Consider the following 17,332-nt stretch of genomic DNA (forward strand, 5'->3'; position numbering starts at 1 on the left):
GACTAACCTAGCATCACACAGGTGGCAGCACACAGGATCCAAGTCAGGTGAAATGAATGCCAGCACAACAGTCTGGCAGATAACAACATGAACCATAAATGATGAGCTGGGTGCATGGTGCTTGAATGCCAAGTCCAGGCAGCTGAGGCATGAGTGGCTGGGAGAGGGGTAGGTACAGAAAAGAGACAGGAAGCTGGGCATCAAAATGGTCTAATAGAAAGTGACGCGCTTTGGCATTGAAATGCCATTGTGTATCTTTAGACATCCAGGCTTTTCCAAAGAAAAACAGGGATGCACAAATTGGTGAAGCTGACAACTGAACGTGTACAGATGCTGAGAAATGTCCACGTTGAAAAATGAGAGTTTTGAATTTTCATAGTCTAATAGAATTCCAATCTTGCTTGGGGAAACCGTTATCCTTATATCTGGAGTCATCTTGTTGTGTAGAAATTCATACTTATGCCTAAAGATTAAACGTTGATATAACAAAGCTTCAGAAATTCTGTAGATGGGCTATTTACAGAACATTTTCAATTTTCAAGTACTCCTGTAATTATATCATTTTCTTTTATTAAATGACTATCAAAGTAACAGGCCATTTCTCAAACTATATATCTCTTTTCTAAAACATGTCCTAAGAAACTTATATTTCAAAACTCTGTTTTTGAGCAGCCACTTAACTGCAGAAATTTAACATACAGTATCATAAACTCATATTGCATCAAAATTTGTATAGAAATACATTTAAAAATGTGGATTTCAAGGTTCAGATGTGTAAATCCCTTGTAATAAAGACATTTGAAACAGGAAGCCTCACGATCTTCCATGTAATAAATTGGGCCTTTTGGTATAATCTGTGCACAAGTACTCTGAGGCATCCCTTTCCTAAACTTTCAAACTAAGGGGGGCACCTGGGGGCCTGTCACCACTTAGTATTGTATAGCACCAGCACCCTCTCATGAAGGAAGGGTACTTCTCCTTTGTGCTTTGAAAATGGCTGAAACCAAAGGCGGCCACAGGAATTTCCTAGCTCTGCCCCCTATGGATGTTTGAAGTTCTGTGTGCCAGCATGCTGGTCCACATGGCTGGGATGAACGCTTAGAATATGATCCAGATGTGTCGGAACAAACCAGCCTCTTTCCATCCCAGTTCACCTTGTTTTTTTCTTAACTGAGCAGTCAACAGAAACTGAATGAGCCCTTCCCTCTACTTTCCCTTTCACCACCAATAGAGTCTAAGACTATGAAACAAAAAATATGAGTCCTCCACTGTTAAGAGACACACACAAATACCACCACCCACCCCCCTTCCCCGGACATCTTTCCAAGGTGGGACTACAAACTTCTGCTCTAGCACTGGGCTTTTCGCCCTTCCTTTTTCACTCTGTCTTGTGTTCCCACCCTTCTGTCTTTTAACCTCACCTCTCCCACTCCACACAGACTCCTCCTTGTCTTTTATGCGCCTTCAGTTGTTCCCTGCCCCTTGTTCTTAACCGACTAGGAGAGGAGACTGATTTTTTTAGTCTTACTTCAGGCAGAATATCCAAAAACAGTATGTGGCTCAGTGAACGGGATTTCTTTCATTCCTCAAGCTGGGTCTGAGGTTTAGCAGAGCTGATTTTAGTCTTAATATCTTACAGGAGGAAAGTTGCTCTTCTCACCTTTGCTTAGGCATGACAACATTTAACTAACCACGATGGAGGCTCCTGGGCACAAAACATTGGATGAAACATTAATAGGATTCAGCAAGTCGAGGATCAGAGGCCCCATAGTACCCACGGTACTGGGAAACTGATGTGGTAAAAATTTTGGCAATTTTTGAGATGGAGAGTGGTTGCACCCATGGCCTTCTAAGTCTGAAATGTCTATTGGCCTGGGCCTCATGGATTTTCCCAGCTTTATGGAACTACTCCAGTAGAGGACAGAATGCTTAGCGACAGAAGCAAACTGGAATTAACCATAACCATTAAGCCTCTGCCCACATCTACTAAAAAAGATGGAATTGGGGCTTCAAGTCAAACTATTCATTTAGTAACAATGAAGTTGAACATAAATGCAAAGCCAATCACTTAGTGGTGAAGAATGCTGTCTTTGGAGCCAGACTGCCTGGGTTTGAATCCAAGCTCTGAATCCATGCTGGTTGGATTATTGAACTGCTGTGGGACATAGCTTTCTTATCTTTAAAATGGGATAATACAATTGTGGGAAGTAAACGAGATAGTATGTGTAAGAGTGTAGAACAGTGCTTAGCGTAGCATAAGTACTCCATGAATTTTAGCTATTTTATTGGAAGTACCCAGAGCTGCTTTCTCTTTCCATCTGGACTTTAGGGAAGGGGGCTGGAAATGAGTCCTGAAATATCTTAGCATATTTTAGAAAACATAACGTGGGCCTTAGTTACTACTAGTGGAAACCTCTCACTCTTTTCTTTTCAAAGCACCTTTTAATCTTGGGTATCCAGATTTCACCTTACCTTGATGATGCAAATGTGTGCCTCATGCACCAGGAGAGGTGGTTTGCTCCCAGGTCTTCCTGTTTAGGGACATCTTCAAAGGCCACACCCACTGTGTAATCCAAACACTCGTCCACCTCCACCTCCCAGTAATGGCGCCCTCGGACTGGAATTAGGTTTCCCATGACAGCAACACACCTGGTTTTAGAAAGTAGAAGCATCTGTGATTTGGGGTGACCCAAGCCCGGCTATGCAGGTGAGTGACACCAACTGCTGGGGTCAGTCAGTAGGTGGTCTAGAAGTGTGGAGGCAGGTGTTTGAATACCCACTTGTAAAGCAGCACAGCCCTAACTCTCAAAGCTTACTTGACTGACGCTGAAGATTAGAAGAGGATTATTATACTGCTGGTTATAGGTGAGGAGGAGACAAGCCAATAGAAAAGGTTCTGTTTGCTTTTTACAGTGATTGGGCTTTTATAGTAACAAAAAGGTTTGGTTCACTTGTTCATGAAGAAAGATTCTTGGATTGAGGACTTCCCTGGTGGTCCAGAGGTTAAGACTCTGCGCTTCCACTGCAGGGGGTGTGGGTTCGATCCCTGATTGGAGAACTAAGATTCCACATGCCACAAGGCGTGGCCAAAAAAAAAAAAGGGGACTGAAACCTAACAACACAGCACGGTCGATGGAACCATATGCTTGAGGTTCATGAGCTGGCCAGCACTTGCTTCTGGTCTCCTTGGTCCCCATCTGCCTCTCCCCCTCCCTCCCCAGTTCACACTTCTTTTTTTTTTTTTTTTTTTTTTTTTTTTTGTTATATCTGCCTGCCACCTTTGTTATTATTTCTTATTTAAAATTAACTTACTTTGTAACTTAAATATCTTTTTTTAAAGAAAATTATGTTTTACCAAAAATAAAAAACACGTCACCTGGCAGATATAGAGTAACTGAGATGGATGGATGGATGGAAGGAGAGGAGGAAGGAGTGAGTCTCTGTACCATTAAATTCATCTCCTGTACTATCATGATCCATGTTTCACATTTTGAGAAGCCATGCAAATTTCCATGTCCTTACATACTTTGCAAATTTAAGCCATGTCCTTACATACTTTTTCTTACTCTGTCAACTAGGAGATAGTATTCCTTGAGTCCCCTTGGTCAAGTAAGGCTAATAGTGCTCTTCCTTACCCTTCTTTTTCTCTGATTTCTTTGCCCTTTTTATGTTTTTGTATTGACTCTCCCATTGCGGAGCACAGGCTCCGGATGCGCAGGCTCAGCGGCCATGGCTCACGGGCCTAGCCGCTCCGTGGCATGTGGGATCTTCCTGGACCGGGGCAGGAGCCCGTGTCCCCTGCATTAGCAGGCGGATTCCTAACCACTGCGCCAGTAGGGCGGCCCAGGGACTATCTTTGTCTCTTTACCCCCAGCACACAGCACATTGTTTCATGGGTCAACAGATGTACTGGTAACAGGACATTAAAATGGGACTCTAACTCAGCTTGGCTGGAACCCCAAAAGCCAAGACCGGAACAGTAGGTGGTAAGTACTCCCATATTACAATATGAGATGCTGGACCACCTACACAGGACTTGCAAAAGACATGGCCAAAAACTGGTTTTGCAACTTGTAGTGCAACACCAAAGGGTTGAAGCTGAAGATGCTTGAGGCTGTGTCTACCCGGAGAGCTGTCTTATAATCCACACAGAGTGAAGTAGCAGTGGCCTGGTCAAAGGTGTGTGTTTTCAGAGGACCACATATGAAGGAGACCCACCATAGAAATGCTGTAGATTAGAGGCTGCCCAACTCATGAATTATTGAAAAAAAGCCAATAAGATCTTTAAGATTTGATCAGTTGCATTCTGTTTTTTTAACACAGGTAAGGACTTTATTGCTTCATAATCCTCTCTGTGCCCCCCCAACCCTGGGTTGAGTGGGCAGAGGCAGGAAAGGATAAAGTTGTGTTCCACTGTACTGTGTGCTGTTCTGCTGTCACACGCTAACACTTACATATAGTAGGTATGTAACACACATGCAGTAAGAAGGCCAATAGGGAGCGAGTGTCAGAGGAAGTGTCGGCTGCAGGACAGTCCAGGACCCAGGCAGGGAGGCTGGATGCAGTTTTCCATCGGTGGCCCCTCTGGCCCCCCTAAGAGAGTCCTTTTCTTCCTTATAAGATCCTCCTGACTCTAAGACCAACCCACCGAGAATTCTTTTCATCCTGATTACCAGGAAGCTAAGAGCTGTGTTTAATGTTTAATCTTGGAAACAGAAATTAGCCCTTGAAGTTAAGCTGTGTTCTTTTTTTTTCATCTATCGCTGTGATTTTTCTATTTCAGTAGGGCATATTTGCCCCGTTTTTTTTTTTAGATTTTTTTTTGATGTGGACCATTTTTAAAGTCTATATTGAATTTGTTACAATATTTTTTCTGTTTATTTCTTTTGGTTTTGTTTTGGTCACGAGGCATGTGGGATCTTAGCTCCCCAATCAGGGATCGAACACGCACCCCCTGCATTGTAAGGTGAAGTCTTAACCACTGGACCACCAGGGAAGTCCCTTGCCCCCTATTTTAAGTCTTCTTTAAGCATTTGGAAAGAAATGAGTTACAAATACATCATTTTGACCTTGAGTACTAAGCTCTGGAGATAGCACAGATCCAGACAGACAAGGCGCATCTTTGATGGACGGCCCTCTCTCAGGTCGTGCACTAGCACGACCACCATTCCCTCCACCAGCTTTGGGCTGGTTTTTCACCAGGGCTTTTGTTAGATAGTATCACAGTGTGGGAGAGAGAGCTCTGGGCCAAGCACTGGGGGACCTGGGTCCTTGCTGCTCTCTCACGGCCTGACGGTGTGACCCTCCAGCCCTGGGAGCCCAGGACTCCACCTCAGAGGCCACAACACGTCTCCTCTGCTGGCACCAGCCAGACCCCTACTCCCCTCTCCCCAGCCTCCGCTCCCCACCTTCCCCTCCCCCTCACTCATTTCTAGGAGTGAGCCTGAAGCCCCCTTCAAGGCTGCATGTGTCATAATCCAACTTTACCCGAATAACAGCATGTATTAGGCTGGTTCACAGACTGTTCAGGTGGGTGAGGGGCTGATACAGTACCTGGTAAAGCGGGCGTCGCTGGGGAGCGGCTCCCTGGCGGGGGCTTTCCTCTCACTTCGTACCACCGTAAGCCCATCTTCAGAAACTGTCAGCCAGGGATGGCAGGTGTGCTCGTTCAGGCGAAAGTAGCTGCCTGCGAGGGGAGGAAGCACACAGACACACACACCCTCCAACAGCCAGTCACTCCTCTGCTTTCTCCACATTGCGCTCCATGCGGGCCGAGGCTTCACCATGCTTGGCCGGCTTAGCTTCCTGCACGATACACGTGAGCCTGGACTTTGCGTGGTAGTGATCCTCATGCTAATAATGGTGGCTGTTAACATGTGTTGGGGATTACTGTGAGTCTAGTACTGAGCTAAGCGGTAACTCTTATCTCATTCACTCCTTACGAGTACCCAGGGGTTAGTATTTCCATCTTGTAGAGAAGAAAACAGGTGCAGGGTGGTTGAGAAGTCAGCTGGCAGATGAGAGAACTCAAATTCCAACCCCAAGCCCTTCTGATTCCAGTGGCTGCGCCCTCAAATGGGAGGCTGTAAATACCTGCTGGCGAACAGGAATTTCTAACCTACTTGCCAAGGGGAATAGCAATTGAGGAAATTCTTAACGATCAATTTGACAAAGGTTAGCAAAATTCCACATTCAACTTTCAATTAGGGCAGCCGGGGAGAAGGAAGGAGATTGTAACCCTCTCCAAATCATGGTTAAAACAAAGCACATAAAAAAAAAAGTTACCGAATGGGTTTAATAAGAAATTAGTTTTTTAAAAAATCCTTTGTTTAGGGACATAGTAACTCATTCTCTATCATGGTCTCTTAAGCTCCTCAGTTCCCATTCTGTCATGTCCATTGCTTCAAATTCTACTTCAGGCCTCGCCATCAAGCTGTTCACTTTTTTTTTTTCTTTTTTGGCTGCGTTGGGTCTTGGTTGCTGTGCATGGGCTTTCTCTAGTTGCAACCAGCGGGGGCTACTCTTCATTATGGTGCGCGGGCTTCTCATTGCGGTGGCTTCTCTTGTTACAGAGCACAGGGTCTAGACGCGCGGGCTTCAGTAGTTGTGGCTCATGGGCTCTAGAGCGCATGCTCAGTAGTTGTGGTGCACGGGCTTAGTTGCTCCGTGGCACGTGAGATCTTCCCAGATCAGGGATCGAACCTGTGTCCCCTGCATTGGCAGGCAGATTCTTAACCACTGCACCACCAGTGAAGCCCCAAGCTGTCCACATTTATTTCCACAATTCGATGCTGCTGGAAATTTCATTTGCTATCTGAGCGGATGGACCAGGGGGAGGCAGGTTCCCACCTTGCAGCTGACAGGAATGGCCCTTACTGCCTGCTCTCTAGGCCCAAACAAGGATCGTTTTTTGAACCGATAGATATGTCTTTTGCCGATTCATGTTTATTTAAGTTTTTTGTAAATACACTCTTAACAAATTATTTGAACAAAGGAATTCAGAGACAATAATAACCAAGGGCTGGCTGTACCTTTTGCTCTGTTCTCTTATCAAAACAGCCAGAATTTGACATTTCAGAACACCAAGTCAGCACAAGAAATTAGAAATGCCAGTCAACCAAAGGAAAGTTCCATCACAATATAAAAGAAAAACCTGAGTCCTAATCCCAGCCCTAACCCCTACCGCCTTCGGCAGCCACATAACTTGTTTTTCGCATTTCTGTGGAAGGAACATAAGTGGGGACTAATCGCATACCTTTCCTCCTGGTATTGGAAATGAGGACAAAATAACCCTACATCCCTCAGTGAAAGATCCCAGCCAAAGGAACGATGTCCCCTGAGCCCTGGGCCCAGGCTCCCTCCTGCTTCTTACCTGCCTGTCACCCAATCTGCAGCTGGCCTGAGCTGGGCTTGCTCTCTGAGGTGTGGGAAGAGCCACCTGGCTTTAGCGCACCTTAGCAAAGCTTAGAACCCAGAGCCGTGTCAGTGCTGGGATAGCAGGAGATGCATGGAATGTTTCTAGTGATATCTCTGCTGACTCAGGACTTGAACATGAGATGTGACAATTCTATGACGTGCTGATGGCAAGTGCGGGCAGGGGGTGGGAGCTGGACATGGATGTGGGCACCCACTAAGGCATCCAGAGCTACGTTGGGCCTGTGGGTGAGGAGATGTTTGGGCTGATAGCAGGGAGATAATCCATGGCCCATGGCTCTTCCTGGGAATTTCATAAAGACCATGTCCCAGGGGTGGTGTTCAGCCTGTGTGAAATGTGGTTTCTGGGCCACCCAGGTCCAGTGTGACAAGCCTCTAGTCCACCTGAAGGTCATGGAGAAAAACCCTGAGTTCTAATGCTTGCTCAGCCACCCCACTGCTGTATGACTTGGGCCTTCGGTCTCCCCTTCTGTAAAATGGGACCCCATGGCTTTGATCACCCCTGAGCCCCTTCCCAGCCTGACTTGCCATGTGTTCATATCAGTGAACATTTATCGATTTAACAATGAAGTCATAGCAGCCCTGGGTCTGCTACAAGGGGGTCACTTTGGGCCCAGAGAGTATGCGGTGGGGGTCACAGACCTGTGGTGTGGACTGTAGCAGGCTCGCTTCTTGCGCTGGGGCCCCCCACGTTGAGGGCTCGCACGTAGATGGTGTAGCTCTGCCGGGGCTGTAGCTGCACCAGGCACTCGCAGGTGGGGATGCCCACAACAGACCTGGGCAAGGAGGCAGCTGAAGTCACCCTGGGGCCGAGGCAGCCAGGCCCAAGCACCAGGCCTCCCTTTCAAAGCAGGGATTTTTAACTCCCCCCCCCCGCCGCCACCCCTGTCCTCTGCAGCAGTGCAGGCAGGAGTGTTGACCCCCTCAGTGCTCCCTCCCACTCCGGTCCACTTTTCTCATTTCTTTGTATTCCTTCTGTCTTTGGCTCTCTCCCCTCCAAGCTCCCCACCCCGTGTCCCAGGCACCTTGTCTAACGCTGCATGGCGGGGACATGCATGCAGTTGAATCCAGTGTGTCTCAGTCTGTCTGGTAGGGCCACAACCTCTCTGAGGGCAGGGGTCAAGTACCACTTACATAAGCACAGCGCTGGGCCCCTAGCAGGCTCTCAGTCTGCATTTATGAACAAATGATCTGGCTAGAGCTGAAAGGCCCACAGAAGCCCACTGCTATTAACCTCTTTGAGGGCAGCTACCTACTGGGAATAATCCAATTTATGCAAGTGGTACAATACAGGATTACAAGCCCATGGTTGCCACTGTCTCTACTCCTGCAGCTGCCAACCCCATTTCAGTTCAGTAGGAAAGAGAAGCCTTCAGGGTGATGCCCATTTACATCAGATACAACACCCACACCTGGCGAGGCCGGGATGTCCAGGTCACTCTGAGGCTACAGCTCTGGGCAGAGGGGCACTTTTACATATTCATTCCATAAGTATTTTAAATTTTATTTATTTATTTGGTTACTCTGGGTCTTAGTTGCAGCAGGCGGGCTCCTTAGTTGCAGCTCTCTGGCTCCTTAGTTGCAGCTCAAGGGCTCCGTAGTTGTGGCATGCAAACTCTGAATTGCAGCATGCAAGTGGGATCTAGTTCCCTGACCAGGGGTCGAACCCTGGCCCCTGCATTGGGAGTGCAGAGTCTTAACCACTGCGCCACCAGGGAAGTCCCTTCATTCAATAAGTATTAACTAAACACCTTAGGTTTCAGAGACTGTATAGGGAGGCCCTAGGGAAAATTAATGTAGTCCCTGTCCTCATAGAGCTTACAGTCTATAAGAGAGGCATTTCTCAAGCCATCACTGGAAGAAACATAAGATGGTAACCATGACAAGTTGACAGTGTACTATAGAAGGTATAGTAGGGGAGAGGTGACTTTTGAGCTGAACTCTGAAGAATGACGAGGAGGTAATTGGATAAAAAGAGAGTAGAAGAGTCTCCTACATAGAAGAAGCATGTGCAAAGGTCCTGTGGCAGGAAGAAGTATGGAAAGTAGGAGGAACTAAAATAATGACCAATGTGGTTGGGGCCAGAGAGGGAGGGAGAGCTGGTGTGGTTAACCTGGAGAGACAGGAAGGGGCCAGAGCCTGTGAAGGAATTTTGTCTTTTCTCCAGAGCAACAGGATGCCATGATTAGGTTTATACTAGGAGAGTCAGCACCATCCCAGATCACCTAGGTCACTGACCAGCCTTCTGATGACCCCAGTCATAATGGGCTGGTCCCAGGTATCAGGTGCCCTTAAAGTATCAGCACAAGTTGCAAAGGAAATCCAAACCATTCAGGTGGCCAGACCACTGGACTCACTGCCCTGCTTCTGAGGATCCCCAGGAGTAGATCAGCAGGCAAGGTCAGCAACTAAGGTCAGCAGCCCTGATGTTCTCGTGGACATATGGATTCTACCTGGGGCAAATGGGTGGGTGGGATAGATGGCCATGGCCCAAACCCTGAATTTAGCATGGAAGAATCTGTTGACACCAAACCCCTCTCTTCCATTTCTCCAGAGCAGGGAAGCCCCTGGGACTTGGTGGCTGGTACCAGGCTGCCTGGTTCATTCCCCTTCCACAAGCTTCTGCACTGCCTGGTTGTAACCCAGAGGTACATCCATGTTTCCTCCACTGTACACAGCTGTAGATTTGTAGGATTTGCAGGCCCTTGTGGTCACTGAGTCCAGCTTCTTTTATCTGTGAACCCCTCCAGATCTCTGCCAACCAAAGAGGAATGTGAGCCTCCAGACAGCCTTCTACCATGGACATGATGTTTGTACATTGAAATCTAATCTCTTTTACTTCTGCCTCTCACAGTCCTCTCTACTTCTTAAATTCCAGCCAGGTGGGTCTCCTGCTTCCTCCAGTACAGGAAGCTCACGCCTGCCCAGGGGCCAGGTGCTGCCTCCATCCACTGTCTCAGGCCTCAACCCTTCCCATGCATCAGGTCTCAGTTCAGACGTCTACTCTATCCAAAGTATGCCCCCACCTCCACCGCATTCCCTATTTCATCGAGTTTCTTTTCCCTTCATAGAACTGTGTATTTTAAGCATTTGTTTTCTTGGTTTTGGTTTATTTCCCCCCACTCGACTGTCAGCTCTGGAAGGGTGGGGAATTCGTCTGTCTGGTTCACCAACGTCCAGGCACCACCTATGCGCTCAATACTTGTTGAATGAATGATGGTAAACCTTGGTTGTGCTAAGAAAGCAAACCTGAGGTTTATCATTTATTCACTCATCCATCATTCACCTTCAATGGTAGCATTCCAGGTATTTCTCACAAAACTAAGCAACCTAAAATTAAGGTTCCTGTGTGTCACAAATTCTGACCTCTCCAGACTCCACACATTTCCTAAGCTGTGTCTCTGTGTCAAGGCCTCTCGTGCCCAGCCAATGCCCCTCATGACTCACTCAGTTACGCCCGAGGCTTCCGGCACTTCTGCCTGGGTCAACTCCACCGTGTATGAGTCCACAGGATTCAGGTTCCCAGACTCCCAGCAGATCAGCGCAGCCTCTTCACAGCTCTTTATCTCTTTGCTTTTCATAATGGGGGGACAAGGCGCTAAATGCAGGGGAAAGGGAGAGATGAACAAACCTGTTCACATCCAGCCCTGTGGTCCAGAGCATGGGCAGACATCGCAAGCACTCTCTTGCAAGAGATTCAGTGCAATAGAAAGCTATAGACTGAACATTTGTGTCCCCATCCAAATTCATATGTTGAAACCTATTCCCCAATGTGATGGTATCTGGAATCTTTGAGAAGTGATTAGGTCATGAGGGTCAAAGGGGTTTATTATACAAGAAAACCCAATGAGCTCCCTTTCCCCTTTCTGCCATGTGAGGACACAGCAAAAAAGACAGTTGACTCTGAACCAGGATGGGTCCTCACCAGACACTGAATCTGCTGGCACCTTGATCTTGGACTTCCCAGCCTCCAGACCCATGAGAAATAAATTTCTGTTGTTTATAAGCCACCCAATCTGTATGATTCTGTTATAACAGCCCAAATGGACTGAGACACCAGGGAATCCCTTTCAGATGTTCCTGGAATGGAGGATGGTTGCAAGGTTCAAATGGTACTGTGTCCAAGAGCAGTACTTTTTGATATGCCTGCCATATCAGGCATATAGATTTGGTGTATTAAATGAAAGAAAAAAATGCAAAGGTATTCCTGCCCTTCCAAGTGAAATCAAGAGCCCTGCCACGTCAAGGAAGCCGTGACTCTTGTGTCCCCTTCAGTGAAGGTCCTGCTACAGAAACAAATGGCCCCCTTACCTGTCATGTACACTGCACACTCACTGGCGGGGCTGAGGCCAGCCCTGTTCTGAGCTGTGACCAAAAATTCATACTGGGTATTTGGCACAAGGTTTGTCACTGAGCAATATGTTTCTTTGACCGTCATCGTAAACTCTGGGGAAAAAATAAAGACAAGTATTCAACCTTAAAATAGGCCAACTGGCTCCAAGTTCATTGCGCTGTAATCTATTTCCCCTGTAATGGATACAGAACTGGCCACCAATTCCTCCCATCTGTGTATGCATGCCCCTCGGCAGCGTGACTCAGCTGATCCTTCCATTGAGAGGTCTGGTCTTTCCCACTATGCCTTGAAGCTCGGCTTAACCATGTGACTGGCTTTGGCCAATGGGACTGTAGCAAACATGGTACAAACAGAGATTTGGGAGGTGCTGGTGCACAGGGGCCTTGTCTTCTTCCTGCCAGGAATGCTTCCACTTCCATGGAAACAACCTTCAGCCAGCCTCCTGGAGGATGAGATCACATGGACAGAGGCCTCAGCCATTGCAGCTGAGGCCCTAGACATATAAGCAAGGTCATCCTAGCCCATCCAGCCCTACCAAGCTGACCCAGACCAGAAGAACTGTCCAGCCAATTCATAGAATTATAATAAATCATAAATGCCATTTTATTTTATTTTAAAATTTTATTTATTTATTTATTTATTTTGGCTGTGCCGGGTCTTAGCTGCAGCACACAGGATCTTCATTGTGGCACACGGGCTTCTTAGTTGTGGCATGCAAACTCTTGGATAAATGTCATTTTAAAAATTGAAGTACCTTTGATTTACAATGTTAGTTTTAGGTGTACAACATAATGATTCAATACTTTTATAGATCATACTCCAGTTAAAGTTATTATAAAATATTGGATATATTCCCTGTGCTGTACAATATAGCCTTGTAACTTATTTATTTTATACATAGTAGTTTGTACCTCTGAATTTCCTACCCCTGTTCTGCCCCTCCCAACAAATGAATGAATATAAATATTTGTCATTTTTAGCCAATATGTTGTGTACATGTGTGTGTTTGGGGGTGTTGTTACACAGCAAAAGCTAACTGATACACGTCCAAACATCCCCAGACTCTTGAAAGGCAGTAATAAGTCATTAATCCACTCTCTGATATCAGTTCCTTTATAACAAAGTGATCCATTAAAGATCTTTATTGATCCCCAGGATAAAGCCCCAACACAATGGCCTCTTCTGCAGAGGGTACCAACAGGGTTGATTTGTGGCAAAAACTGACTGATCGATCAGATCTGACTTTTTGGTCCACAATCTCCCTTTTCAAATCTCCCCCCCCCCCCCCACAACCCCCCTTTAGTCCTTATTCTGACCACCCTCACTCTCCCTCATCATTGATTAAACTTACTTTTCTCAAGGATTCCCCTTCCTTCCAAATCCCTGGGCAGATAAACCATCCTCCCCTTCGGCACATAGAACCCTCCACCTGCACGACCCGGTACAAGGAGAAGAGCTCTGGGCAGGAAGCCTGCGGACTTGATTCTCATCCTGGTTCTGCCGTAACTCACCGTGTCCCCACAGATAGCTCATTTCTCTAGGTCCCAGATTCCTCATCCATAAAATGGAGATCTCTAAATCCCTTTCCAGCAATCTCATTCTGACACCATGCACACAGAACAGGCCCTGCCAGGCTGGCCCTAATCCCTGATTCCTTCAGATGCTCAACTGGGGCTCCTCTGCTCTCTCTCTCTTTTTTTTTTTTGGCTGCACCATGCAGCCTGTGGGATCTTAGTTCCCCGACCAGGGATCGAACCCATGCCCCCCTGCATTGGGAGCATGGAGTCTTAACCACTGGACCGCCAGGGAAGTCCCCTCCTCTGCTCTCTTGACTCTCCCTTCTCAATAGGAGACTGGCTTATCTATTATGGGGGGTAGGCAGGTATCTCAGCCCTAACCCCAGGCCTGCCAGCTCCATTTCCCTGGGAAGAGAATGAGCCAAGAGCTGCCCACAGTGGAGGCTGGGGGCCATTCCCAGCAGCTGGCTCCATCTGGGAATGTGGATCAGATCAGGAGCAGCCCTCCCAGGCTGCAGAACCCCCCTCAACCCCCATGGGGGTCTGCAGACTAACCCTCCAGATTCTCCCAACACAGGGTTGCTCTGAGGAGAGCCAGCCCGTGCTCACATGCCAGGACCTGCTAGAACCCAGCCAATCCAGCTGGGCCTCTTCAAGGAGGGGTGTCCCCACCCCTCTTGCACACAGTGCAGCCAGAGACTTATCCCAAGGACAACTCTGACCCGACGGTGGTAGATACAGTCCATATACCTTAGCCTGGCCTTGTGATCCTCCCCAGTCAGGCCCCAACTTGCCTTCCCTTTCCTTTCTGCCATGCTCACCTGCCTGCATCCCATCCTCTGTGTAGTTCCCAGATCGTGACAGCTCCAAGGAGCCAGGTGTGCAGGTTCATCCCATCTCTACCTTCCCAACCTCCAGGAAGGCAGGGCCCTGGCCTCCGAGGGGCCTTAGCTGTTCTGGAGCGTGGTTCTGTTCCTGACAGAGCCTCACCTGCTCGGTCCTTCCCAGGCGAGCTGTCCTGCACTGGCCAGTAGGATAGCTGATAGCTCTCCACGGTGTCATCGGAGTATAAGCTCCAGCACACTCGGACTGAGGAAACTGTGGCTGAGTTGGGGGCCTGTGGGTTTATCACTGGAGCAGAAGGAGCTAGAAAAGGAAAACAGAGAAAAACAAAACAAAGGAGGAGGCTTAAGTAGAGGTATGAATTGGGAATGGCCCCTTTTACAGGACAACCAATCCCTCAATGCATCCTTGGGCTTGATGGAAGAGGCAGCCCAGAGTGGACAGGGATGGGAAGGCCAAACCCCCCAACCGTGAGCCTGAAGCAATCGGTATGTCCGTTCCTGCTTTGACAAATCCACACAAGCTAGAGGAAGTGGGGTTGGTGACAGCAATTCAGGCTGGGGTATGGTTTGTAAGTCCTGACCTAGGGATGGGTCCTCTGACCCTTCCACACCATCCAAAGAGGCAGGACAGCCAGGACCACAGCACTACTGCCCTCAGCCCTGGAGTGAACAGAGGAGTGAAAGAAGCCTTAACAGGGATGCCTTGCTTTTTCTGGGGGACCCATCCAACAACTGTCTCCTTCATTATGATGAGAGAAGATTGGGTTTGGCCAAATTGTGCTTTTCAGAACCAACTTCTTTAGAGTCCATCTACTGAGTTAATTCTTTTCTTCTATGTAGGTTAATATTTCTGCCTCCCCCAGCCCCACACAGGCTCACCCACAACCAAGAAACACTCCTTGTTTTTCTTCCATAATTCTCCAATGGCAGCACCTCCCTCCATCCCAAGCTTTCAAGAACATCCTTATTTTCAAATTCTGAAATTGTTCAGTCCAGGTAAGGCTTAAAGGAATGAACTCAGCCTTTCCTTGCTGGTTAGGGGCTGGAAGACCCTAACATGACAAAGGTGAGAAGAGAAAGAACATGTATCCCCATGTGATGGAGTTCAGGATGCACAGAAGATGCCTTCTATACCCTGCAGAGAACAGCCCCATCAGGGGATGCAGTAAGAAGAGGGATGGCTCCAGCTGGAAGCAAGAGGGTGATGGTCTGCATGGGACCTGGACACAGGAGGATGTGGAAAAATCTCCATGTTTCTCAAGCGCTGACTTGGGCGATAGTGCCTTTCCTTCCAAAAGACTGGGCCTGATTACTTGGGCAACACCATCCCTAGACCATCCAAAGGACTTCATAGTTCAGTGAAATCTCCCCTTGACCCAGTAAGTCTAAGAATGGCCTCCAAGATTTATAATTAAGGACATTCATTGCAGTATGGTTTATAATGGTGAAAAACCTAAGAACGTCTCGGCATCCAACAGTTGAGGATTAAGTAAACAGATTAAGGTATATATTAGCCATCAGAGTGATGTAGAAGAATTTATCAGTGCGAGAAAATATTCGTCACAATTGTTTTGCTAAAAAAAGAAAGCAGATTACAAAACAATAATTCCATTTTTATTTTTTAAAAACCTGTATAAAGGAAAAACCAAAATGATATACAAAACATTGTTCAGAATGTTGCTGGGTGCTGGTGAGAAAGGAAAGGTGAGCAATCAGTAAAAGCTAAATTGTAGTATCATTCTTAAAAATAAGTTATCACAATAAGATTTTTAAGAGCTACCTGGCACCGTGTGACATGCTGTACGTACATTACCTTATTTATTTCCTGCCATGTCCCCATGAGTCATGATTATGTCCATTTTACAGACAAGGAAACCAAGGCTCAGAGAGGTTAGGTAAGTTGTCCAGGGTCACACAGCTAGGAAGTAGCAGGGCTGGGATTCTCACCAGCTCCATAGGATTCCAAAGCCCATCTCTTAACCCTATGCTAAAAACAGCCACCTGGGAGGAACATAAATACAACAGTCGAGGAAATAAAATTTGGGATACTTGCTTAGAGTAAATTAGGCTTTCTGGGGCCAGATGTTGGCACCCTGGAGAGTGAGGGTGGGTATTTACCCCAGGAAGGTCAGCCTCTGTTTTCACCCTTACAAGTTATAAAGACGAAACCATGAAGCTTATGCAGCTGGTGGGGGGAAAATGCCTGTTTCTAAATCTTTATGATTTTTTTTTAGCCATCAAAGTTTCTAACTCAAAGCTCAGGGAAACCGGTGTGAAGTACGCACACAAGTGAGATACGCACCTGGGATGGTGTTAATGGAGCCCATAAGCTCCTCCACATCAGAGAAGTCCAAGGTCTGGTCTTCAAATTCAGGCTGCGCCGAGATTTCCACATCTGTTTTTGTTTTCAGGAATTTTCCGAGTCTGTGAGTATAAAAAGACACACTAATGAGAATGGAGGGGCATTCTCCTCGGGGGTCACTAGTGATAAGCAACGAGGGTCTCTTGGATGAACTTTTATTTCCTTATTTTAACATGCTGCGGGCTGCCTTCTGGCATCTGCTTCAGTGACTGACCTACGAGGTCACCCACAGGGATGGGCAGGTTGGTTTATGCCTTTGAGGAGAGGAGAAGGGGTGGGGTCATGTCAGAGGGTAGGGGGCGGGAGGATGTCCACCTATGAGCCCCAGATCCACACCTTCTGGAAGATCCTCCGATGCTGACCTGGGAGTTCCCACCCCACATCACCCCAGGCCCCAAAGACATACAGCCTCTCTGGGACTCCCTCTCCACGTGGTCAAGTGCCCTCAAGTCGATGACCATGGACTGGGGCTCTGGGTCTCCTGCGCATGCTCCTGGCCCTCACAGGGTTTGTAAGTAGCAGAGGCACAATTTGTAACCATGTCTGTCTTTTGCCAAAACTCATGCTCTTAACCCTTATATTATTAAGCTTCAGTGTTCATGTTGCTTTACAGACATTGTCTGATTTTATTCCCATAAAGCTATCCCTGTTTGTAGGTAAGGAAGGTGGGTGCTAGACTGGTTGGACTTGCCCAAGGTCATGGGGGTAGCAGGATTTAAACTCTAGTCTGACTCTATAACGTGCATGCTTTCCGCAGCACACGGTCTGGGCCTTGGCCCAGCTGGGGGATGCTGGGGATGATCTCTGTTCCTCCTGCTGA

At 47.3% G+C, this 17,332-nt stretch overlaps 1 protein-coding gene across 2 annotated transcripts in view; it reads right to left on the reverse strand.

The window, feature by feature from the left end:
• Positions 1-210: 210 nt before the first annotated feature.
• The window catches only part of FSD2 (fibronectin type III and SPRY domain containing 2), a 22,474-nt gene continuing 5,352 nt past the window's right edge, over positions 211-17,332 (reverse strand). Inside the window, exons 6-13 of one of the 2 annotated variants that reach the window (XM_007470055.1) lie at positions 16,453-16,574; positions 14,296-14,451; positions 11,746-11,880; positions 10,882-11,032; positions 8,077-8,210; positions 5,554-5,686; positions 2,473-2,649; positions 211-463 (exon numbers count right to left, since the gene is read on the reverse strand). In XM_007470055.1, coding sequence (XP_007470117.1) covers positions 211-463; positions 2,473-2,649; positions 5,554-5,686; positions 8,077-8,210; positions 10,882-11,032; positions 11,746-11,880; positions 14,296-14,451; positions 16,453-16,574 — 1,261 coding nt within the window. The remainder of the gene's footprint in view (positions 464-2,472; positions 2,650-5,553; positions 5,687-8,076; positions 8,211-10,881; positions 11,033-11,745; positions 11,881-14,295; positions 14,452-16,452; positions 16,575-17,332) is intronic. The other variant, XM_007470056.1, reaches the window with a different exon arrangement.

Source organism: Lipotes vexillifer, unplaced genomic scaffold (assembly GCF_000442215.2).
Source record: "Lipotes vexillifer unplaced genomic scaffold, Lipotes_vexillifer_v1.1 scaffold532, whole genome shotgun sequence".
Classification (NCBI taxonomy): domain Eukaryota; kingdom Metazoa; phylum Chordata; class Mammalia; order Artiodactyla; family Lipotidae; genus Lipotes; species Lipotes vexillifer.